This window comes from Schistosoma haematobium, chromosome 2 (assembly GCF_000699445.3).
Source record: "Schistosoma haematobium chromosome 2, whole genome shotgun sequence".
Lineage (NCBI taxonomy): Eukaryota > Metazoa > Platyhelminthes > Trematoda > Strigeidida > Schistosomatidae > Schistosoma > Schistosoma haematobium.
Window position 1 is genome coordinate 109,183 of NC_067197.1, and position 26,009 is coordinate 135,191.

At 36.7% G+C, this 26,009-nt stretch overlaps 1 protein-coding gene across 2 annotated transcripts in view; it reads left to right on the forward strand.

Moving 5' to 3' along the window:
• The first annotated feature begins 283 nt into the window (after positions 1 to 283).
• Positions 284 to 26,009, forward strand: part of NDUFAF2 (Mimitin, mitochondrial) — a 30,460-nt gene continuing 4,734 nt past the window's right edge. The window contains exons 1-16 of one of the 2 annotated variants that reach the window (XM_051214061.1): positions 284 to 3,530; positions 3,566 to 3,701; positions 3,745 to 4,027; positions 4,064 to 4,278; positions 4,312 to 4,474; positions 4,977 to 5,084; positions 7,141 to 7,335; positions 7,481 to 7,780; positions 9,102 to 9,263; positions 10,204 to 10,489; positions 11,206 to 11,321; positions 12,786 to 12,881; positions 13,551 to 13,646; positions 14,093 to 14,287; positions 15,118 to 18,772; positions 20,055 to 20,296. In XM_051214061.1, coding sequence (XP_051067182.1) covers positions 3,848 to 4,027; positions 4,064 to 4,278; positions 4,312 to 4,474; positions 4,977 to 5,084; positions 7,141 to 7,335; positions 7,481 to 7,780; positions 9,102 to 9,263; positions 10,204 to 10,489; positions 11,206 to 11,321; positions 12,786 to 12,881; positions 13,551 to 13,646; positions 14,093 to 14,287; positions 15,118 to 15,144 — 2,139 coding nt within the window. In that variant the 5' untranslated portion in view covers positions 284 to 3,530; positions 3,566 to 3,701; positions 3,745 to 3,847 and the 3' untranslated portion in view covers positions 15,145 to 18,772; positions 20,055 to 20,296. The remainder of the gene's footprint in view (positions 3,531 to 3,565; positions 3,702 to 3,744; positions 4,028 to 4,063; positions 4,279 to 4,311; positions 4,475 to 4,976; positions 5,085 to 7,140; positions 7,336 to 7,480; positions 7,781 to 9,101; positions 9,264 to 10,203; positions 10,490 to 11,205; positions 11,322 to 12,785; positions 12,882 to 13,550; positions 13,647 to 14,092; positions 14,288 to 15,117; positions 18,773 to 20,054; positions 20,297 to 26,009) is intronic. The other variant, XM_051214060.1, reaches the window with a different exon arrangement.

The window sequence follows — 26,009 nt, forward strand, 5'->3', positions numbered from 1 at the left end:
ACAATCGTTAATATACCCAGGTTCCTGCCTGTAGATATCGGTGATCCACTGCTAACAGACACAGAAGCCCGTTAAACGAAAGCTTCTTCTGTTCCGTCAACAACCATTTGAACCATTTAGTTTTTGTATATGTTGATATTACAGATGCTGAAATAAATATTCGTCAGTGCGTTTATTGTGGTTTTCAATAGCCATTTATAAGAACTTGAATGACTACTTGTAGTAACGGAAAGTTAACTTACTTGGTCATATAAACTTCTGCGGTTTTGTTTTACTGTGTGCCTGGTACTCAAAACAGCGTGGGTAGGTTAAAAAGTCTGTTTTCGGTTTTATACAGCATCACATTGGCCTTATCTTATTTTATATTAGAGAAGTGTCTTTTCACAAGTACGTCGAGTTGCTACTCTTCTGCCATTCATTTAGATCGGTTGCACACATTTTTATGTCGGTGTTTTGGTTTCCCTACACATGATTAAATCTGTACTGTCGGCGAGGCTCGGGTTACAGCCTTTCTAATCAGATATAAAATAGGTGATTAATTCATATGATTTCAAGGATTGACTTTAGTGTTTAGGCACCCGGGCAGTATCACAGCCCTCACACATCGAATCAGATTTGTGTGGCGCATATGTATTTGGTGCCTCCTTGTAGCAATATCTATGTGTTAAATCAAATAAATAAATGAATCAATATGAGATCTAAGGATGATTCGGAGTCTGGGTCGTACCTAGTTGCTTCCTTCCCATGTTGCACTAGAGCACATGTGATAACCACATCAACCAGTTTCTGTCCAAAGGACTTTTGTGATGATTCAATTCTCAGATTTTGCCAGTCTATCGTGGGTGCGTTTAAGTGTCCTAAGATTAAACGTCGACCACTTTATAACCATGTGTTGTGACCATCTAGCAAGATTTCGTTCACCTCAGCTTGAACTGCGGTAGGTCAAACCAATCATCAGCTCTTGCTGTGTGTTTCAAGCAGCAACTAACTAATTCACACGCTCCACTCATGGGATACGTAATCAATGACGGTAAACGGTGTAGTATTTCTAGTGAGTAACTCCAGCCAAAGCTATTCTTGAGCTACTGCCGGTCCCAAGACGGGAAAAGTGAGGAGGGTTGAACATAGAATCAGCAACCGCATCCCGTTGAAAACAACTTTGCTAAATGTACATTTACCATAAAAACAACTTGGACCAATGTATATCTGTGCTGGTCCTACGTTGTAGCTCACTGACTCCTTGACTATGAAATACAACTGAACTGTTACTATGATCAGTCTTGAATTTCTCAGTTACTGTATGAGGGACTGGCTTTTCTTTAGTAACCTTACGTTGTTTCTTATTCTTGATCTGTATTCATTCATCAACTTCCATTGGAATAGCAATGACAGTCACGTTAGACACATTGTGGGATCCTGGACTATTGTTGATGACTTGGCTAGTCAGGTTTTTATTTTTCCTGCTAAAAATGGACCTAGTCTTACTATTAAGTTTTCTAGGCGTTTCCCGTTGACAGTCATTCTCAGGACGTTGGACAGAAGAAACTTCCTTTGAGCTTTTGTTTCTAACAAGCCCCTTTATAAGCTGTCCTTTCTTTGGCCCATGTAAGTCAAACGATTCTGAGCTTCTCTGAGGTAACTTCACATCAATTTGTGTATCGACCGAGCGAGTACTGTCTGTTGTGTCGTCTACGCTCGTTAATACTTGTTTTGGCAGCATTCACCATTACAATAGCTTTGGATAGCAAGCTGTTTGCGTCCGAGCGGCACTACCTACACAACCACGCATCTATTTTCACTAGACCGTTTAAAAGCCGCAGGCGTTAGGTTTGTGTAAACTTCGTCGTACCATCCTCTGCACTCATCGCACTGCGTGCCACTTTCCACAGGGTATCAACAGACTGGGCGTTAGCGACCGCTTTTGCACTATCCAGCCATTAATCGGAAGTTTTCAAAGGAAACGACACACTACCCAGAGACAAGAGAAATTAATGACCAAGTTGTTAGAATCGGAAGTGCAAACAAAAACAAAGGACCAGTGTACTTAAAAGTACCGATGATAAGTTACTTAAAAAAACGATACTCTTGGCGAATACTTTAACTGAAATGAATTCAATTTAAGTGAAAACGGTAGTTTTGATGCGTAATTTACGATCACATCAATAAAATTAACTTGGCGAGGAAAAATACCACTGTCCCTTTTAAATAGCGTCGGTCGAAAAACGTTGCAAGCACTTATTCCGTGTTCAATTTCTCATCAGTGACTAGTGTTAATATGAATGCCATTCAAGTGGACTTCACTAAAGTAGTCTAAAGACCCCTCAGATTTAACTTTAGTCCCGGCTTGTACGTACGAATTCTATATCTGTAACAGAAATTCTATCACTTATCTCTGTGCTAATGTGGTATGGCAACTCGAACTGATGTACGTACGTACGAAATTCTACGTTGTTCATGACTGACTGACTTCTGTCACTAATCAATCCTCATATTATTGTAAGAAATGCCATGCGGGTCCTCGTGATACGTTTTTCGAATTCCTGACTTATGGTAGTTGCAACCATCTATAAAAAATAAGTTTTTCTCTCCCTGAATCCGTGAAGAGCAATGACCTACGTAGGTTTCTGCTTTACAGTCGTTTGTATTATTTACTGGAATTTGAAAACATTACTTTGTGTATTGCCGTTACTTTATTCTACAGGATTATAGAAAATGGTGACTTTGCCCCTTGCGTCGTTCAGCACGTAATGGGTTTTCTGAAAGGCATAGACCCATTGCTGAGCTATTCTTAAAATTATCGCTGTACACTTTCATGGTTAAAAGTTAGATATATGTTAGATGCTATTATTCAGGGTCTGTGTTCTAGTGTATTACTAAGGTAAAAAGATGCGGTGAACGAAGGCCTCTATACATGTATTCAAACTTCGAACTTTCACCTATAACAACTGTCTATGACTGGGCATGTTTTTCGTTACATTATCTGAAATGTGGGATTTTAGCTTTAATCTTGTAGTTAACATATTGGTGACTTATACAAGCAAACTGCGCTTTTTCTTTGGTGAGGTGTGAAACCATGTCCCGATAATCAGGTTTAAATGTTTATAAAGGTTTATCAAAACTAGTGTTCTATTTTCCCGGTATAAGGTGGTCGTTATGCTGCTCAAAATACAGTGCTACATGTCATTTCACTTTCTCGGAATCCTGAGGGGAGTAGGGATAGACTTAGCAGTCTTTGCGCCAAATCGAATAAAATATAGCGATCCAAAAACCTATTTCTTGATGCCAAGCCCGTTTTCGATTCACTTCATAAGACACTCGATATCCATCAAACTAAACGTTTAGTATTGACTCGTCTTTCATTTGCATTTTACTTTCTTAAGTTTATCAAGCAGTCTCAACTCGTTTAAAATTTACTTTACATTATTTCATCTAAAATTGTTGCTATATTACCAAATATTTCTGTAAAACTACATTTTCAGGATGACAGAAGAAACTGTGGTAGAGGAAATCAATTACGAGGAACAATATGGGTATGTTAATGAGAGTTCTGTTTAGTTCAGGTTAGTGTATTTCATCAACCTTTGTGAACCAAATCCACATCCTGGACAATTCATTGTGATTACTAGACTAGTAATCTCTTGTTGTGTATCTCTCTCACACCACGCTTTGATATTTCCCATGGAAGCTAATTTTTCCTAGCTGTATATACATTTGTGATTAGACTTGTTTCTTACCACCTTTTAGGGTGCTTGTCGAAGAGAATAAAAAGTTGAAGATTGATATTTCAAGTTTGCAGTTAAGCAATCGAAGCCTTGTCAATCAGAATAGGGATGAGAAAAAAAAGGTTATGGATTGTCGTTTGCAGATTGCTGATTTAGAAGGGCGTCTTAAGGCGTTCGATGCCACAAAGCAGGAATTAGCCGATTCACAAGGACAATGTGAACGTGTACGTATGACATTAGAAAGTTGTGAAGCTAAATTAGCTGATGCTGAAAGGCGTGCAGATGAAGCATCCGGTTTGATAAAGGTAAGTTATTTTTTATTTCTTGAGTCTCTTCGTCAGATCAAGGATAGCATTATCGTGAAACAAAGCAATTTCACAAAGGAGATTGAAGAACGCTTGAGAAATATCACGGAGGAACGAGATAATTTGTTACATAAAACCTCTAATCTAGAGACGGAATTAAATATAGCTATTGTTAGAGGTGAAGATGCTGATGACTTAAAAGAACGATTGAAGGCGTTACAGGAACTTTTTGATAATCTGGTCAATGACCGGTAATTGGTTTTCTCAATTAATTATTCTTTTAGTTCCCAAACAACTAGTGAGAGTGGATTAGCTGCTGCTAATGAGTATTTCAAATCCGAACAGGCTAAATCTGAAAACCGTATCTCAGAACTTAAAGAAGTTAAAAGTGGATTGGAGCAAAAGATTGAAGAACTATGTGGCGATAAAAAGCAACTACAAATACAGGTTTGTTTCTTTGCATTATTTTCATGAATTCGCTTGGTCCTAAAGCATTCTAAAATACAAATTCGTGCGTGTCGCTTCTTAAAGTTTTATCCATGTTCTCAATTTCCTACTTAATTACCATTTTAGCCTTCCAGATATATCATACTTCCGTTTAAGCAGTGGAGTAGTAAGTGATATTAGGCCTCACGATTTGGGTGTATATACATCTGAATTTGATTACTGGATTATAAGATATTTAGATCATCTTGTTAAGTTTATTGCAGACTCCTTAAATTATTTCTGTGGTCATTGGTGGCAATTGTGTTTTTATCACTCCCTACTGACATTTAATTTGTAAACGCAAGACTTGCATAGTCATGATATCTACACCATCCAACCAGCTTATTAAATTTCGCACATGCATATATATATATATATATATATATATATAACGATTTTGAACTTATGCTGATTAAATCACTTCATATATACTACGATTTCGTTTCATTTCTTAAAAACTTAGTTGGAACAACAACTAGATGAATATGAGAAGCTGGGTGAGAAATGCGCGACTCTGGAAGCACGTATCAAGGAAATGGCACATTCTGAAAGAAGATATGGTGGTGGTATGGTAAGCGACTAAATCTTCTGTTTCTCCCCAAACTCAATAAGCAGTGATAAGCCTAGCAAAATCAGTTGATATTTGTTCAAAATTTTTGTGAAGACTTTCACTTAGCGGGGGTGATCATTGGGATGAAAAGATATACAAAACATTTTGATTATGCTTGCACTTAGCTGGATCTTGATAAGGTATTTATATTCAACCTTGCAAAATTCAGCTAAGATAAACACAACTTATGCAAACCTTAAGCTTTAGATGAGTTCATGATTGTTAGTTAGAACTTCACTAAATTGTCGTTTATGTAAGATCTATTCTTGATTTCGCTCGAAAATTATGGTAACAAGGACAGTAAACAATCTAATTAATTTAGATTTCTACATACTCGTTCTCGTAATCACTATTCCCAACATTATATAAAAGAAATATATATACATCATCGAATAAAATATTTTGTGGTTTTATCCATTCTCCACTACCTGTGGTGGTGACTCACATTCCACCTTAGTTAAAAATGAATACATTGTTTACATCTTTGCAGTGTATGACTTTATGGTTTGGAGATATAGTTACCGAAATAATGTACAAGTTGTATGACTCTTATGATGTTCCAATATCTTCAAACCTGATTCAACTGACTTCACAATGCCATGTTGCAACGTAACTGCTTCCTTACTATTTACAGCTAACCTTAGCATCAGCAAAATATCTTGCTAACATAGCTGACCAGTTATCGTTATTGGTCTCGAAACTCACTTCTTTCGTTGGAGCCAATGGTAAGATTAATATAAGAACTTATACCGAAGACTGATTATTTGGACCATTGAACAACTGTGTGGTATAAAAGTACTCAACCACATGTGTTTTCTAAGGTTAATAGGCAGTAGAAAATGATAGAAAATAGCTATGTAAGATATAAGGCTCTAATAGAGGGTGGTAAGTCATTCAACCAAACTATAAATCTTCAATTACTAAATGTCATCCACTTGGCCCGTGGCCTTACGCTGTTGCATTCGTTTCTGAAATAATCCATCACTTATTTAAACCATCAACAATCGCAGGTTGAGATTCCGAAAATAATTTCCAGTCAATCATCTCGAACGTAGGGCCTTAAGTAAATGTGCAACGGCACATGTTACATCTGAGATCAACCAAGCAAAAATGAATCAGCATAATAGGAAGGATACAATATAAGGTAATGTCAAAACCAATCGGAGTCTGAACATGAATAATATAGTTCAAAAGGAATGGTTGATTAAAAATGACAACTCAAAATTTAAAAAATGACGGGATGGTAGTCTGTCACTATAATCAATTTCGCTCCGTTTCACCCGAATGCCAGCCCTTAATTACGAGTATTAGGTGAACCTCAACCTAAGTCTACTCTTTGTGGTATGGCTTAAACCATAAGATAATAACTTTTTATGTTGGTACCCTGTTTTGTTTGCTCCGTCTCTAGTGTTTTTTAAACCCGTCAGGAAACGTTGCAGGTCGGAGTAGGGTGTGGTTAGAAATGCGTATAAAATGTCTTAATCTACACAGTCGACGTTTTATGGCATCAACTAGTATGCCAACTCCAATCTTACCATCTCTCACCCAACTTTTCTAACCATGCGGTGGTAACACTTCGAAGATATCTATGGTCAAATTCTTCCAGCCTACGCATACCTTCATGTTCTACAGCTACATATTATTAAAAAGAAGTCTGCTAGTTAATGCATCCAGATCTTCCGTAACAGATTAACAATTGAAATTAATCCGACTCGTTCATGGTGGCATAGTTATAATTGTAGGAATTTTTATGCTTCTTATCGCTGATTTCTTTCGGTCATTTTGATGAAGAGTGTGTCATCATACGTTTGTACCAGATATACACTACCTGTTTTGATTTAAAAATGCATGTCAAATGTAATCTTTTTATTTGTATCCGAAATGTTTCAGTTTATCTTTTGATCATGAAATAGAAGATTTTAGTCCTAAGTTCTGCCCAATCAGATGTAATTTGTAGGTTAGTTCAATTATACTCATACTTTGGTTGAAAAGATGCTGGCTTTCTTTTTCATCATAGCTTGGCGGTCGTCTGATTGGACCCACTTTACCTCCATGGATCGCTGATGACAAAAAGCTGGAAAACGATCTAGAACGACTTTCAAAGACTGATCCTGCTACTCTGCGTGCAAAGGTCATGGAACTAGAAAGCCAAGTCAACGAGCTCAATCAACTTCTGACTTATCGGGAAGACGTGATTCTCCGTATTCATGAGGTCAGTGCGCTTCATTTTCAACATCATTTTGTTGTTGCTTATTTAGAATACTTAACGTTTATTCGGTAATCAATAATATTTAATTATTACAGTTTCCGCATGAAATTTACCGTTAATTTATGTGATTTAAAAATTACTTTTTTAGGAAATATCGAAAAAGGCTTCAAAACTCGAAGCCGCCGATGTTGAACGTTCAAGTCTTACAGCTCAAATCAGTATACTGAAACGCGAGTTGGCAACGGCTCGTGAAGACTTAGCTCGTCGAGGAGTAGGTCCTATTGAATTAGAAACTGAAATTGAACGTTTACGAAGTAAACGAGATAGAGAATATCAACGACGCAAGCGAACTGAAACCGACTTAGAGAACATGGAAAAAGAAAACCAGGAGTTGAAACAAAGAATCAAGAGACTAGAAGAAGCAGCGATAGCTACTCCTCCTAAACCAGTAAGTGTATTGTCGCTTGTCAATAAATCTAAATAACTGACCAGTTCTCACATCAGGTGATTCCATAGGACAGTGTGTCTTTAGTGAAACCAAAATATTGTAATCGATGCTTATTCCCATTAATTGTCTTACTCAAATTACTTTTTTGTTTTACGATGTAAGTTTGTGATTAGCTTAAGGATGATCGAGTTAAAATTTAAGATAATTCAACTATCATATTCAGCTGTCGTTTTAACATGCCACATTTAAGTACGATAAGTTCTGATCCTAATGAGTTGGTGTCTGACGAAATCTCAGCACGGATTCGAAAAGCTCGTTTGGCTTTTGCCAACTTACGTCACCTATGGCGAAGGCGAGATATCCGTCTATCAATAAAAGGACGGGTATACTGCGCGACAGTCCGTTCTGTTTTACTTTACGGCAGCGAAACATGGCCATTAAGAGTAGAAGACACTCGTAAGCTATTAGTATTTGACCACAGATGCCTTAGAAATATTGCTGGCATCTGCTGGGATCACCGGGTAAGTAATAGTGAGGTTAGACGCAGGGTATTAGGGGATGATGGTAAATCAGTTGATGAGGTTATGAATCTTCATCGACTGAGATGGTTGGGCCACGTGTTACGTACGCCTGAACACCGATTACCACGACGGGCAATGCTGACTAGTGTTGGGGATGGTTGGAAGAAAGTTAGGGGCAGCCAAACCAAAACGTGGCATCAGTGCTTGAAGACACTAACTTCTAGTCTGAGCCATGTTGGTAGATGCAGACTACTTGTTTGGGGTCCGCGTGACTTTCGTAGCCAATGGTTGGAGACTCTTGGTGACATGGCTCAGAATCGATCACAATGGCGTCGGTGTATACACTCCCTGTCTTCCCTTAAACTAAGAGATTAAAATCACTTCATATCTTTCTTTCTACGAACCAATTCTTTCTTCTTGTACTATATCTCTATATGCAATCTTTCTCTTCTATATTACCACCTTTGACCTAACCACTGCTATGAATCCGGTGTTCATCTTGTTGTGCTGATGCGGTATGGCAACCTGGACCGATGCACATATGTGCCTGGTCCTACGTTGTAGCTGACTGACTGACTGAAGTTCTGATCCCGACTGAGTGGGGTTCCATTGAGTAGATCTAGTGCACATTTATAAGTTTGTAAAGGTAACATTCTTTAGTCCTTCATGATACTTCTGATATATTACGATTACAAGCATACTTGCAACTTACTTTCATGTAACATCAAAAATTAAAAATAACTTAGTATATTGTAGTTTAAAGCAAACTTTAATTTTACTCACCATTTGTCTTTCCAAAGATAATTCCTCAAAGTGATCCTTCTGACAGAAATAAAATCATTGAGCTACAAGGCGCTGTTAATCAACTTCGAATGGACAATGAAGCTAAGCGATCGGAGCTTTTCGACCTGCGATCACGATTTGATGCTAAATCTGCACAGGTTGATAAAATGTCTGCCGAGGTAAATATTTTTGTCTGAGTATTTACTGATTTCTGATGTGTTTATCGAGTGATGTTTAGTAAGGCTGTTTTGACCAGATTTACTATTGAGATAACGCCCTTCAATCATATAATTTCGTTTAGTTTACTGGGACTTTCTTATTCGTTAGTCATACATCTAACCGGTAAATTCTGACTTGTAATTTCAATAACCACTTCTAGTTATGCATTATCCATTTATCGTGAACCGGCGACCTAATGTTCAGTGCGTCCGACTCTCAGTCACCAAGTCCCAGGTTCGAATCCCAGTCCACCTTCGGTTTAGGCAACCGGGTAATATCATTAGCCCTAACACTTAGAATATGACTCACACTCAAGTACCTACGAGTACTGTCGAAGTTCTGCGAATTGAAATTTTACTTACGCCTGTAAGATCATAGGCCGCCGACCAGGGCTCTCCAAGCATAACTGTTATGGGCTCTCTTTTTCAGTTTTCAATTGCTATACATCCAACTCTCTGCGCCATATGTTCTTTGGTCTTCCTCTTTTCCTTTTGCCTTCGGGATTCCAAGTTATGACTTGCCTCGGGATGCAGTTCGATGATTTCCGCAATGTGTCCTATCAACCTCCAGCGTCTTTTACTAATTTCCTCTACAGATGGGAGCTGGTTTGTCCTCTCCCACAGTAGGTTGTTGCTCATGGTATCCGGCCGGCGGATCTAGTGTCTTGTTATTTAATACAATAGCTCAGTGGTTATAAACTCTTCCATTTTCAACCATTGGGTAGCAGCTTCATACGTTGCATCACCCTGCTTCCAAGTGTGGACGACCAAGTGGTATCCCGTTCATGTCTTAAAACGGATTATAGAAATTAGTATTTGATGAGCATGTCACACAAATAATCGAGTAATAATATTGTTCAATTATTGTTAATATAGTCTCTTAACTTATTTCCTGTCTTAGTTTAAAACAAAAGAACGCCTTTGTTCCGAGCTCACAACTCAGCTTGCAAATACTCGTGGCCAGCTGGAAAATACTATAAAAGAGCTGGAATCAGTCCGATGCAGAGCTGTGCGCGGTGGTGCGGAAGTTGAACGTTGGCATTCAGACCTAACAAGTTTGCAAACTACCAATAAATTTCTTTCTTCACAGTTAAACGATTTGAGAAATAAAGTAATTGCGAAAGACAAAATGATTGTCGAACTAGGCAAACGTTGTGAAAGTATTCTAAATAGTCATCCTATTCAAGGTATTTTTAATGTATGATTAATTATCTCTATTATGATAAACATTTAATCCACAAATATGTTCTTTCAATTATTATCAAGCTTCATGAAGAAAGTTTATCGCTCTCATCTCACCAGCAAAAAATAACGATTTTCATGATGTAGCTAATAAGTAAAACGTGTGTTTCTATCGGAATAAAGAACTCCAAATACTCGACAATAATAAAATGCTTGTTTCGATTGTTATTGAATAATTAATGTGTGTTTAGTGTTAACTGTTAGGAAAAACTCACACATATCCAGAACTTCCTCGTCTTCATTAGTTATTGCACTATTACATACTTATGATGGAAAACTAATAATGTGATTAAATCTTAAAACCCAACAAATGAGTCATGAAATTTAAACGTTTTACTTCAGTTTTTATTGTTGATCCATGATAACCGACAGACATATTGAAAAATATACAACTTCTTGTAAGTTATCCTCTAAATCTCCCACTGTTTTCTGAACTGTTATAATCAATCCTCCAAACATTGTTGTTAGCTTCAACCATTCAGGAACATCATAAACGACGTGTCTTAATCCTATGAGCTTTTATATTAAAAATATTTTTTGACCTATTCATAATATAACATCATCATACAATCAGAATTCCATTTTAGTTTATAAATGGTTGTTTTCCTCCTCATAGCCCACATAATCAAGTTTATAATATTTTTCTATTTAATTAAACTAGCTCACGAAGAGCCACATGTGAGCGTTAACGGAGATGAAGGTGTGTGCTCACGTTGTCAGGAGCGTCTGTTTACTGAAGACAATCAACAGTCGAATGAACTGGATATAATTTCTCAGGTATACTATACTGATATTTGGCGTTACATTGATTTACTGATAAAAATCTTCATAGAATGTTCGACCGAACAATTGTTCTCAATAACTTCATCATCAGGGTTTTTAGTTATAAGTCCATAATTATGATATTTTACAAAGATCAAGAATTTTAGAGTATATGTGTTGTAACATATGCAAATGTTCACCATTTTTTGACATGTAGCAGTCATATTCATTAATATATGCCTTATATTGGCCTTTGTAAAATACCACCATTAATTATGAACTTATAAACTGTGGAGCCTGACGATGAAATTATTGAAGACAATTGTTCGCTCAAATATTCTTTTTTTTCTATAAATTTTTCATTGTAGTCCATTATTTTCATAAAGTCGAATTAATCATACTGTTTGGCAATAATAAACCTTTTATTTATCAGAAGATTTTATAAGATATTGTTTTATATGATCAGTGTGTTTAATGAATTTCGAAATTTTGTTCTTTAGAGTTTTGTTCGTTCAGCTAGATTGTTTAATCATGAGGCTGTCTTTGATCTTCTGAACAACATCAGCTTAAACTTCAGGTAGAAGTGAAGGATTCGAATTTTTCTACATATAATGACTTGTCCTTTCGAAATTGATATTGATTGGTTATTTTTGACATTTAACCGATCGTTGTCTGTTTATCTATTTTGATTTGATTCTTGATCTTATATTTGTCCATGCTATTTCTAATTAGTTGCTAAATTTAATTGATTCTGATGTATTTATGAATTTATAATTGACCTGAGTTCCAAGCTTTTAAAGATTCCGTGATCTTTGTATTCATTTTATGCACAATGTTATCATTTTTCTAATTGTGTCCACATGCATTGATATAAGGGAATATACATAATGGGGTTTGACAGCTAGTTAGTGTTCATATAGACAGGACAAACTGTCAGTTTGTGCTCATGATATTGTTTAGAATAACAATAAAAACTTTACAACTAAACCGCACAGCTCACAAATAAAACTTCCTTTAAACTTCAAAGCTACTTTGATTTATTAGGAAACTAAAAATTATCAAATAAAAATTGTTATAACTTAAAAACAAGACTGATTTGTCAAGGTTGTAACGAGATAAATGCTGATTTCTACTACTATTATGATTGCGAATTAACTTTTATTTGCTAATTATTACAACTAAACAAAGTCATATTTAGTGTTTGATCAATCAGTCAATTATCTATATGCAACCAACTTTACTGAGAAATGTAATTCATCACCCAAGTATCTATCTGTTTTATTCCTAACGAAATGTATTCCTCATATATTTGAAAAATTGATTGTCAGATTTCAGTTTTTAACTCCAACTTATTAACATTTGTGAACATTTTGAGCTGACTTTCTGACTAAAATGTAATCGTTCTTATCTCCACTTTCAATTCAACTTGTTATCTGTTGTTTATTAGCACTTCATCATTAGTTTTATTTCTTTTTACAGCTTAAAGCTAAACTGTCTTCAATGGAAGATCGTTGTAAAACCTTAATGGCTGAAGCAGTTCAAACCCAACAGGCAAATGAGAATGTAAAATCTCAGGTTAGTTGAATAGCAGAATTTACTGCATCAATATATCTATTTATTCCCAGTTCTTATTAAATCTTGTGAATAGCTTTGACTTTACTACATAACCTTACTAACTGGATACGGATAAACTTTTAATTCATTTATACTTATCTGAAATTTGTCACGTATATCAGGTCAAGTATTTTCTGAATGGTTAAAGACTGTGACAAAATTTCCCTTTAATACACACATACAATGACTCGTACATCATCTCAAAACCTCGAACGTAATTACCCTCAGTGTTTCAATAAGTGGGAAAAGAGTATTGTCCTTGTCATGAAAACTTTTACTAATCTCATCAGTTAAAAGTGTGACACAACTGGGTTTTTTTTACATGCTAAAAAAAGATAATTTCGACATACAATACAATAACAATTTATAAGAAAAGGTAGTCAATCAAAGAATAGTTAAAATCGGCATGGTAATTATGGATTTATTTTGTCATTGTTAACCGATTAATTACCATAGGAAAAGTGATTGTTCGAAATCGACTTTAGCAACGAGATATATAACAAAGTATTGGCTGTATCCACAAATCATTTGGCCGATATACAATATATTTATTCCTTTTACTGATTTTTTAGAATATTTAATACAATAGGTATTACAATATATTTATTTTTGTTTGCTATGCTAATCAAGTTGGAGTCCGAACTTGCTAATGCCCAACAGTCTGTACAAAAGTTGTCCGAAGAAGTTGCCCGAGAAAAAGAGACAGCATACAATTCAACCTCTCGCGTAAGTTATTTTACGGTTATGAAATGATAAGTTACAGTTGCAGGTTATTTTACTACTTTTTCAACTCGTAGGGTTGACATATAGTTCGGTCTTCTTAATCCACTTGATCAACATTCTTAAAACTTGTTCAAGACACGGAAACCTGTTAATAAATGTTCGTTGTACTTATTTTTATCACTTCTCTGATCTCCTAACACGCTATCTAACGCTTTCTTCAATCACGCAATTGCAAATTTCTCACTATTCGCCTCATTTCACTACCAGACAAAATCCATTCAGTGTCGTAAAAGTGGTCACAAATGATATGAAGTATATAGGGAACAAATCCTAGTGCTTAAATTTTTAGGTATAATGTGGGACGCTTGTATGCTATCACGTCATGACATGGTTACATCATAGCTGCTTGAAAAACTTGTGATCATTGTCACTTTTTTTATTTTATCAAGGTCCAAGAACTCACTGCTCAAGTAAATAAGTTAGAAACAGACCTTTCTCAAACCAGAATGCAACTAATAGAAGCTCAGTCAGATCATCAAAAAGAAAACGATATCAATGCATCAGCTGCCTCACCTCCTGCCAAACGAACTAGGCGAAGTACTAATGCTGTGAATAATGTCAAAGCGAATTCAAAGAGTAATCAGGTATGTGATATACTTACCGCATATTCATAAATGTTATACCTACAGAGTAACCACTTTCTCTTTTTCCTAACACTCATTTTGTAACCAGTATCTGCGTGTAAATTTTCAGTTTTAAACGACTTGATTATATGTTGAATCAAAAAATAAAACCAGCTCTTTAGCCACCAAACAGTTGTTTCATGTAAAGATGTTTCTGTGCTCGTTGAGAATCTAAAAAGAACCAAAGCATTTACATAGAACATATTATTATAACTACTAACTGATTGTTAGTGATTATAAGACCTTGAACACTGTATTATACTCTTTAAGTAACATCTCCAAACACTAATCTTTCCGATTACTGCTTATACTCTTATTACCTCTACCACTACGGGATTTGAATCGACCACTGCATCTCTGTGCTAATGTGGTGTGGCAACTCGAACTAATGTACGTACGTACGAAGTTCTACGTTGTTACTGACTGACTGAACGAACATCTTTCCTCGTCCTGAGTTAGTCAATTGACCATAACTTAAGTTACATGGTAAACTATCCCTTCCACCAATCATCAGATTTTAACGTCAACGAACTTTCATGTTTAAATTATCACATTTCACCGTAAATCTTTAATAATATTTGGCCCTTTTGTTCACCTTTTAAAATCAAGAAAGTGTTAGATAATATTCGATCTTTTGTGGCAATGTCATGCTTTTAATAACACTTAACACTGATGCTATAGTATTTATTTTTTACTTATTAAGTAAGCTGAACATAAATTATTTAGAACTGTCATCATGATTATGGTAATAGTTTCAGCATTTTTTAAAATGTCTTTTTACTGTTCTCTAGGATCATTCATCCGGTGGGCGTCATTGACATACACACTACAATGGTTCCATTTAATATTCCACCTACATTACCAACATCCAGGGTTTCATCCGATTAATTTATGGTTTCATTTCCAGTCAAAGAAATCCCACAAGAATCGATTCTCTCCCGGATATCTTACTAGTTTTGTTATGAGTTTTCATTATTTCTAAACTATTCGTGTGTTATTATTAATTTCTTCTCTTAACTCTGATATATTCTACATATGTACACATTAAGAACTTTTTATCGAAGTTGCATTTTCTCCGCTCTATATGCGGTCTTTTGTTTCTTTTTATTTTAAAAATAAATGATGGAAATTTGTTACCTTTTTTGCCTTTTAAACATATTCGTATAGTAGTAACGGTAAATACATTGTTTGTTTAATGTGATGCCTTTAAAAAGGGAAATCATGTACAATAAATCTGATCTTATTGTCTATATCTAAATTTTTTTATATTTTATCAATAAGGAATTAGTATGATGTATTTTATGAATCAAGTAATCTATGTTCTTAAAAAAAGGTAATAATCGTCTCCTGAAATACCAAAGCATCATGACTAAACATTCAAGAAAATTATTCACATCCTATCGCCGACTCTAGAAAATGAAAGTTGATTTAACTTAGTATTCATAAATGGAATTCAATGTAGATGTTTCATTCACTATTCATGTTGAATATACAATGGTTAGAAAAAGAAAATCACATCAGTTATATTTCTATTGATAATTAGGAAATTATCGAAGATATGTAGTTTGTTTTGAACAAAACTAATTAGTAAAGTATTGTCTTGACGATAAATATACTGTCGTTTCTATATATGTACCGGAATTAGTAAGAAAATAAACTCGGAGTCTACAGTAGTTTTCCTTTATTTACTGAAATAAGTAGTATATAACTTTACAAACTTCTGGCGAGTTCTTTTGTCTGTTTACCAATGATTAAAAACTTTAAACAGAACTTCAATGTGACAACTTTGTCGGTGCGTTTTTTATCTTGATGCAGATGAATTTTTGTTCTCAAGCTTGATCGTCCTGGATAACAACCGAACAAACTTCAAATTGAAGTGAGCTGTTCGAATTTTTACTCATCATTGTCGACCTTGATCTCAATTGGTTATATCTGACCATTGTCCTGTCTTCGTCCTCAGAATTCTGAATCGCTTGATTCTATGAATTTTGTACTCATGTTCAGAAGATCAATCAATGCTTTACAATTGAGCTACTCAGCATATCAAAATACATAATTTCTAATAGTCAAACTCGTAACTAGGGTGGTTCATTTGTAGTATTATGCATATAAACAGGTATCTTACAAAACTTGTGAAATAAAGAACTAGACCCACTGCCAAAACTTGTTTTAAAGTTCTATAAGTTCTGTTAACTGAGGAGATACAACTTAACAGTGCTCGAAATCAGCGAAACACATTGAACCGAAGCTGGACTGAGAGGAATCGATTCAGGAGAGATACTGCAGTACACTGATCACGGAGAAGAAAATGCTCCACACACATGGAGTTGCACTGATATTGTCCAAAGAAGCACTCATGGATTCGAGATCACCAAAGTATCCTGTAAAACAAGGAAGTAGGGGTTCACAATGCATGTTATCTAATGCTATACACCCACTGATAATAGCAGTGAAGACGATAAAGATCAGTTTTACCAGGGGCTGCAGTCTATCATAAACGAATGTACAGGAGAGGACTTAACCATCCCCATAGGATACCTAAATATCAAAGTCGAAATGAACAACACCGGATGTGAAGATATGATGGGACGAAATGGACTGACTGGGAGAAAGGAACGAGATTTGCAAATTTATGTACAATGAACAAAATGGTTGTAGGATCTATATTCCCACATAAACACATTCACAAGGCTACATGGGTCTCATCCGACCAAATCACGGAGAACCAGATTGATCATATTTGTATTACTAGTAAATTCAGAAGGTCAATGGAAGGTGTGACAAACGAGAGAGGGACTGACAGCTCCAGATGACCACCTAGTAGTTGCCATGATGAAACTGGAGCTTAAGAATCACTGAATAAACAGCATAACAAACCTTCAATACAGCCTTCCTACGAGATATTGACAAACTCCACGAATTCAAGTTAGCTCTCAGTGACAGGTTCCAAGCCTTACAAGATCTACTGAAAGAAGAAGAAACTAGTATGGAGGACAACAGGAAAGGGATCAAAGAAGCACTAACTTCAACGTGTCAGGAGGTAATGGGCCACAAGAAGCATAAGAATATACAGTGAATTTCTATGGAAACTCTGGGGAGAATTCATGAAGAGGAAATAGCAATCAACAACAGTCGGACGAGAGCAGAAAAGGCCAATGAACAGGCCGAATATGCAGAAACAAACAAGAGAATGAGGAGGAGCATTCGAGCCGACAAGCAGAAATATGTGGAAGACCTAGTAATGACGGCGGAGAAAGTTGCCAGAGAATGAAATATGAGACGACTATATGGTGCGACGAAGGAACTGGGAGGGAAATATTGTAAGCCGGAGAGACCGGTCAAGGACAAAGAAGGTAGGCCAATCACTGATATTCAAGGACAGAGGAGCAGATGGTGGAACACTTCGAGGAATTTATAAATAGACCAGTTACAGTGAATCCACCCGATATCGAAGCTGAATACACAGATCTTCCTATAGATGTCAATTCACCAACGGTCGAAGAGATAAAGTTGGTCATCAAACAATTCAAGACTGGGGAAACAGCACAACCTGACAATATACCAGCTGAAGTCAGACATAAAAGCAACTGCAAAGGTGCTCCGCATTCTTTTTAGGACGATTTAGAGGAAGAACAAGTGTCAGTGACAAACTGGAAAGAACGATATCAAGATAGCAAAGAAAGGAGATCTGAGCAAATGTTCGAACTACAGTGAAATCACACTACTATAGATACCAGGGAACGTTTTCAAGAGTATTGCTGAAATGGATGAAGAATTCGGCACACACCCAACTTTGGGATCAACAGACTGGATTCCGTAAGGACCGGTCGAACACAGACCAAATCGCGACACCACTGATGATTGTTGAGCGATCGATTGAATGGGATTCGTCACGACACATCAATTTCCTTGACTATGAGAAAGCGTTTGACAGTGTGGGTAGGAAAATCTTACTCGACACTGTTGTACCTGAGAAGATCGTCAACATTATCCGGGATTCATACGACGGACTACACTGTAAAGTGCATGAAGGACAGCTGGCAGACGCATTCCAAATGAGAACCGGGATCAGACATGGCTGCCTACTCTCCTCCTTTTTCTTTCTTCTGGTTGTTCATTGGATTCTGAAGACCTCCAAATCTGAGGGAAAGCACGGAATACAATGGGCAGGTTGAATGCATCTAGACGATATGTACATCTGTATTCTAAATTCAATAACTGTACTTTCATTCCTGTTTATTGGAAATGGCAACTAGACTCACTATTGGATTTCCGTTTTTATTTAGACACTATCAAGGCTCATTTTTAAATTACTATGTATTACTTCTTGTTATGTTTTGTTTAGGCACAATTTACTCCCGTAAAGAATTTATGGAAAATAAGTGCACCAGCTCTAGGCCTTTACATACGTTCTACACCCAGATTTATCCTATATCATACAAAATGGTAAGTTTACGTGGTTTCTATTTCAGAACTAATTGCATTACATGTTAAAATGTTTTTTAATAAATTGAAAAGGAAAATTTTCTATGCTGGATTATCGACATTGAAATTTACATAAAAATATTTATTTATCAAACTCCCTAATCCCTTTTTCCAGAATGTTTTAGTCTTGGTTTTGTTTTTATTAAACATGGTTCTTTGGTGTGTGCTACTTACGTCGACATAAGTAGTATAAAACGCTAGTCAGGAACGGAATATCTGTCAGCAGAAGGTTGAGAAGATCGAGGAAGGAAGAGAGGAAACAGAAAGCAATTGATATGGAAATATAGGAACAATGAAGTCCGAAACAATTAATGAACATTTTGCAAATGAAGTATGGTTTTTCTATTTCATCAAGTAACAGTAATTTCGGGCTAAATATAATCGGTTTTTCTCACCTGCGTTCTTCGCTATAATTCTATTGCGTATCTGTCCCACCAGATAGTTACAACGAATAAGCTATCTGAATATATTCATATTTCCTCAATCCTTACAGGTTTTTAATTACATGGGCCATTGTATTTTCACAACGATAAGCTTGATTTTTGAACAGTATCTGTTAGTACCCAATTTCAGATTCATCCAATCAGTGTCATCCTTAGTCTACGGTAATTTTATCCAATTTCTGTCAAAGGTCTATATATTTCAGGAGTTCCCTGCATTCTATTAGATGCATTTCAAAGGTAATAAAATGACAGAACGTGTTGATTGTGTTTGGAACTTTTAAGTGACTATTAATTTGGCCAACTGTTAGTTGAAAAACGAAAGGTAATTCAACTTAATTGATGAACAATTCACAATAGTAATTGCCGAAGTATATCTTGCACATTCAATGAAGAACTAAAATCATTCTTGATCCCTCTCACGCGTGAGTGTTTCGGAAATTTATATCTTACGATTACTTGACATGAAACTTCGTTCTTGTGTGTATATAAGTATCATTTCGCCTAGAGAATGGGACCTATTTTCCTGATTAGTTATGATCTGTTCATTTGGTAGTTTACACTGAGTGTTCACTCTTATGAGCAATTGTCCGTCGACCACATTGTACATTATTTTTCATAATCAAACTTCTGTTTTTATCTTTTTAACAACTAAATATGTACTCATAACAAATATTGTATTCCTTTATGATAAATTATAAACAATAACTCGTGTTCAAGTTATCATGCTACAACAACTTTACTAGTGTCCAAAGTCTAATTCGATATTACTTTGTGTACATTTTCCATTTAATTTGTTTCAGCACACTCACGACAACATCGAACTTGAATCGGTCTATACTCAAACAAATATTTCTTTCATTTCGAGCAATGTTTTGTCGCGAACGACCACGTCTGGTTGGCGTAGATAAATCAGGCAATCGATATTTTGAAGCACCACCAAATAAAGCAAGTGAACATACTCATTTATCAAAATTACCAAAGAGGTTTTTTCTTATGCCTGGACAAAATGGATTAGAATGTTCACATGGGAATATGGATGTAGGTCAGTTTATGAACCGAAATCAATCGTGAGCCATATTTTTACTTTTGTATATTAGTATGTTAGTAATAGTTTGCATGAATTAACAAATCAAAGTTTAGTACTCGTCTTTTTTTAGCTTTATAGATCACCGGCATCATATACCATTTAATGTAGCATCAATCCACTTGCTTTACTTACTTCCGCCTGTTACTCCCAATGGAGCATAGTCCGCCGACCAGCATTCTCCAACCCACTCTTTCCTGAGCCTTCCTTTCTAGTTCTATCCAATTGTTGTTCATTCTTCTCATGTCTCTCCATTTCTCGGCGTAATGTGTTCTTTGACCTTGAGGGCTTGCCTTGTGATGCAGTTTTGTGTTTTCTTCAACGTGTGCCTTGTCCACTTCCAGCGCTTCTTCCTGATTTCTTCCTCCGCTGGGATCTGCTTTGTTCCCTCCCACAGTAGGTTGTTGCTGATAGTGTCCGGCCAACGGATCTGAAGTGTTTTGCGTAGACAGCTGTTAATGAACACTTGAATCTTGTGGATGATGGTTTTCGTAGTTCTCCAAGTTTCCGCCTCATACAGTAGAACTGTCTTGATATTTGTATTGAAAATTCTGACCTTGGTGTTGGTTGACAGTTGTTTTGAGTTCCAGATGTTCCTCAGTTGTAAATATGCTGCTCTTGCTTTGCCGATCCGCACCTTCACATCTGCATCAGATCCACCGTGCTCATCAATGATGCTGCCCAAATATGTAAAGGTTTTTACATCTTCCAAAGCTTGTCTGTCATGTGTGAATTGACTGGTACATGTTGTCTTGTATCGGAGAATCTTGCTTTCTCATCTGTGTATGTTGAGACCTGCTGCTGCTGCTACACTGGTTGTCTTCTGCATCATCTGTGAAGTCTAGATAGTCTAACTGCATCCTAGATGTACTGGCTTCGACGTTACATATACTAAAAATTTGGTTGCCCTAGTGGTTATATTCTGGTATCAATGAATACTTATATGCATCTTTCATAAAAATCATACTCCAAATTTTCTCTTAGTTCGACAAGTTCCAGTCCTTGAAGAGCATCATACATAAGCGTCACAAGCCTAAAACTAAGTTCACCACGGGTTGGACTTGATAGTTCCAAATAGATTGAGCATTGGGTAGAAAGTTGATAATAAATATATTTTTGTTATATCCCAATGAGTAGAAAAGTTGTATTTCTGACATTTCGTGACTTAATGTAAGCCACTTCTTCAGAGTAAACGAGTAATCGAATTAAATTATAATAGTACAAAGGAAACAATGCAGAATATTATTACTTACTTACTTACTTACTTACTTACTTACTTACTTACTTACTTACTTACTTACTTACTTACTTACTTACTTACTTACTTACTTACTTACTTACTTACTTACTTACTTACTTACTTACTTACTTACTTACTTACTTACTACTTACTTACTTACTCACTTACTACTCACTACTACTCACTCACTACTACTTCACTTACTACTCACTACTTACTTACTTACTTACCACTTACTTACTTACTTACTACTACTTACTCACTTACTCACTTACTTACTCACTACTTACTACTTACTCTACTACTTACTTACTTACTTACTACTCACTTCACTTACTACTCACTCACTACTCACTCACTCACTCACTTCACTTACTCACTTACTTCACTACTACACTACTTCACTACTCACTCACTCACTTACTACTCACTTACTTACTACTTACTTACTTCACTTTACTTACTTCACTACTTACTTACTCACTTCACTTACTCACTTACTACTCACTACTCACTTACTTACTTACTTACTACTTACTACTTACTTACTTACTTACTTACTTACTTACTTACTTACTTACTTACTTACTTACTTACTTACTTACTTACTTACTTACTTACTTACTTACTTACTTACTTACTTACTTACTTACTTACTTACTTACTTACTTACGCCTGTTACTCCTCGTGAAGGAGCATAGACCACTCACCAGCATTCTCCATCCAACCCTGTCCTGGGCAATCCTTTCTAGCTCCGTCCAGTTGTAACTCATCGTTTTCATATCTGCTTCTATTATCCGACGCAATGTGTTCTTTGGCCTTCCTCTTTTCCGCTTCCCTTCAGGATTCCAAGTTAGGGGTTGCCTCGTGATGCAGTTTGACGATTTGCGTAATGTATGTCCTATCCATTTCCATCGTCTTTTCTTAATTTCTTCTTCAGCTGGAATTTGGTTTGTTCTCTCCCACAGAAGGCTATTGCTGATGGTATCCGGCCAATGGATGTTGAGTATCTTGCGTAGACAGCCATTTATAAATACTTGTACTTTCTTGATTGTGGTTGTTGTAGTTCTACAAGTTTCCGCTCCATACAGTAGAACTGTGTTGACGTTCGTATTGAAGATTCTTACTTTGATATTGGTTGAAAGTTGTTTTGAGTTCCATATGTTCTCCAATTGTAGGAATGCTGTCCTTGCTTTGCCAATCCTTGCCTTTACGTCTGCATCTGATCCTCCTTGTTCATCGATGATGCTTCCCAGGTATGCGAAGGATTCTACGTCTTCCAGAGTTTCGCCATCAACAGTGATTGGATTACTGTTCTCCGTGTTGTATTTGAGGACCTTGGTTTTCTCCTTGTGTTTGTTGAGGTCTACTGATGCAGAGACTGCTGCTACACTGGCTGTCTTTATCTGCATCTGTTCGTGTGTATGTGATAGGATGGCTGGGTCATCTGTGAATTCCAAACCACCTAATTAATCCTGAGTTGTGCATTGTATGCCGTGTTTTCCTTCAGATGTCGAGGTCTTCATAATCCAGTCGACCACCAGAAGAAAGAGGAAGGGAGAGAGTAAACAGCCTTGTCTGACTCCAGTCCTTACTTGGAATGCGTCTGTCATCTGTCCATCATACACGACTTTGCACTGCAGTCCGTCGTATGAGTTCCGGATAATATTGGCAATCTTCTCAGGAACTCCGTAGTGTCGAAGAAGTTACCAGAATGTCCTCCTATCTACACTGTCAAATGCCTTTTCATAATCAATGAAGTTGATGTATGGTGATGAGTTCCACTCAACTGATTGTTCGACGATGATCCGTAGTTTCGCAATTTGGTCTGTGCACGACCGATCCTTACGGAATCCAGTTTGTTGATCTCGAAGTTGGGCGTCTACTGCATCTTTCATCCGGTTCAGCAAAACTCTGTTAAAAACTTTCCCTGGTACTGAAAGTAGTGTGATGCCTCTGTAGTTTTCACATTTGCTCAGATCTCCTTTCTTTGGAATCTTGACGAGGTGCCCTTCTTTCCAATCCATCGGCACTTGTTCGTCTTCCCAAATCTTTTTGAATAGAAGGTAAAGCATGCTTGTGGTTGCTTCGATGTCTGATTTCAGTGCTTCAGCTGGTATGTTGTCGGGTCCTGCTGCTTTCTCGTTCTTGATTCGTCTGATGGCCATTCTGATTTCTTCCGTCGTTGGTGGATTGACATCTATAGAAGATCTGTGTGTGCTGCTTTGATGTCCGGTGGATTCATTGGAGCCGGCCTATTCAGGAGTTCCTCGAAGTATTCTACCCATCTGTTCCACTGTTGTTGAATTTCAGTGATTGGCTTGCCTTCTTTGTCCTTGACCGATCTTTCTGGTTTACTGTATTTCCCCGCTAGTTTCTCCGTTCTATCGTAAAATGGCTTCATATTTCCTTCCCTGCCAGCTTTTTCCGCCGTCGTTGCTAGTTCTTCCACGTATAGCCTCTTGTCGGCTCTAATGCTCCTCTTCACTTGCTTGTATGCTTCTATGTATTCAGCTTGTGCTTGGACTTTCTCTGTTCGTATTCGGCTGTTGTTAATTGCTGTCTTCTTGTTCTTCCTTTCTTTGATCTTGTCCAATGTTTCTATAGAGATCCATTCCTTATGATGGTATTTCTTTAGGCCCAGAACTTCTTGACATATTGAAGTCAATGCTTCTTTGATACCTTTCCAGTTTTCCTCCATAGTAGTTTCTTCTTCCTTCAGTAGATCTTGTAAGGCTTGGGACCTGTTGTTGAGAGCTATCTTGAATTCATTGAGTCTGTCAGTATCTCGAAGGAAGGCTGTATTGAACCTTTGTAGTGCTGTTTGTCCACTTGTCCAGTTCTTTTTTAGCTTCAGTTTTAAATTGGCTACAACTAGGTGGCGATGTGAAGCTATATCACCTCCTTTCCTGGTTCTCACATCTTCCATTGTCCTTCGGAATTTTTTATTGATGCAAATATGATCTATTTGGTTCTCTGTAGTGTGGTCCGGTGAGATCCATGTAGCCTTGTGTATACGCTTGTGTGGAAATATTGTACCTCCTATGACCAATTTGTTGAATGCACATAGATTTGCAAATCTTTCTCCATTTTCGTTTCTTTCTCCCAGTCCATGTCGTCCCATAATATCTTCATATCCAGTGTTGTCTATTCCGACTTTGGCATTTAGATCTCCTATCAGAATAGTTAGGTCCTTTCTTGGGCACTTCTCTATGATTGATTGCAGCCTCTAATATAATTGATCTTTAATGTCGTCGTTGCTATCATTGGTGGGTGCATAACATTGGATAATATTCATTAAGATCCCCTCCTTCTTCGTTTTGAATGATGCTTTGATGATTCCGGATCCGTGAGATTCCCATTCTACAAGTGCATTTCATGCTACTTTGGACAGCATAAGAGCGACTCCCTGAGTGTGTGGAGCACTGTCCAGCTTGGGTCCAGTGGGTTTCGCTGATTCCCAGTACTGCTAAGTTGTATCTCCTCATTTCCATTGCTGTTTGACTGGTCTTCCCGGTATCCCACATTGTTCGAACGTTCCATTTACCTATAAAAATTGTTGCTCTGGTTGTTAGAAGAGGCATCGGCCTCGTGGCTTCCGAAGGAGCTCGGCTTTCACCATGAAGCGTCATAATTCTTCTAAATGAAGACCTTCCAACTTCCAGGGCAGAGTTAAAATGGTTCGGATTATTTTTTCTGGTAAGCGTTTTTTTAGCGAGTTAGTTTTCTACGGGATGGGGACGCTAACCCCATGCCCAACCCTCCTCCTTTACCCGGGCTTGGGACCGGCAGTAACCCTATAAGAACTACAGGCGGAGTTGCAGAATATTATGGTACAGTTAAAATCATAATGAATTTGAATTTTTCAATATCAGGTTATTCTTGGTCAAGGTGAATTTGTATGCTTTATCACTATTAATTTATGTGTCAGAGTGTGAATGTGAAAAATGTATACATTTGTAATATCAAGTAGTGGGATTGAAATTAGGTGTGTGTGGAGAATAAATAAGGTCAAATGTAGTCGTTTGGGTCTCATACATTACATTTAAAAAAAACATCTCACATATTGACAAAACGAATATCCCTTCCACCTAATGTTTCCAAAGAACAATGGAAATCTTTGCGCTCATTATAGAAAGACAGAACAATTGTGATTATCAAAGCTGACAAAGGGAATACAATAGTGGTTGGGAACACAAATGACTATGAAGAAAAAGCTCTTAATTATCCATCGACGGGACCATACTCAAAGATCGACTCAAAAAACTTTCAAGTGGTTAAAAGTAAAGTTAAATCTGAGACATGTGAATTTCTTAAAGAATTAAAGCCATTTATTGGCGTTTCCATATGGCTTACTTTATACCCTCAATCCAACACCGCATCACCCCTTTATTGATAACCAAAAATTCATATTCCTTTAGGACCCCATAG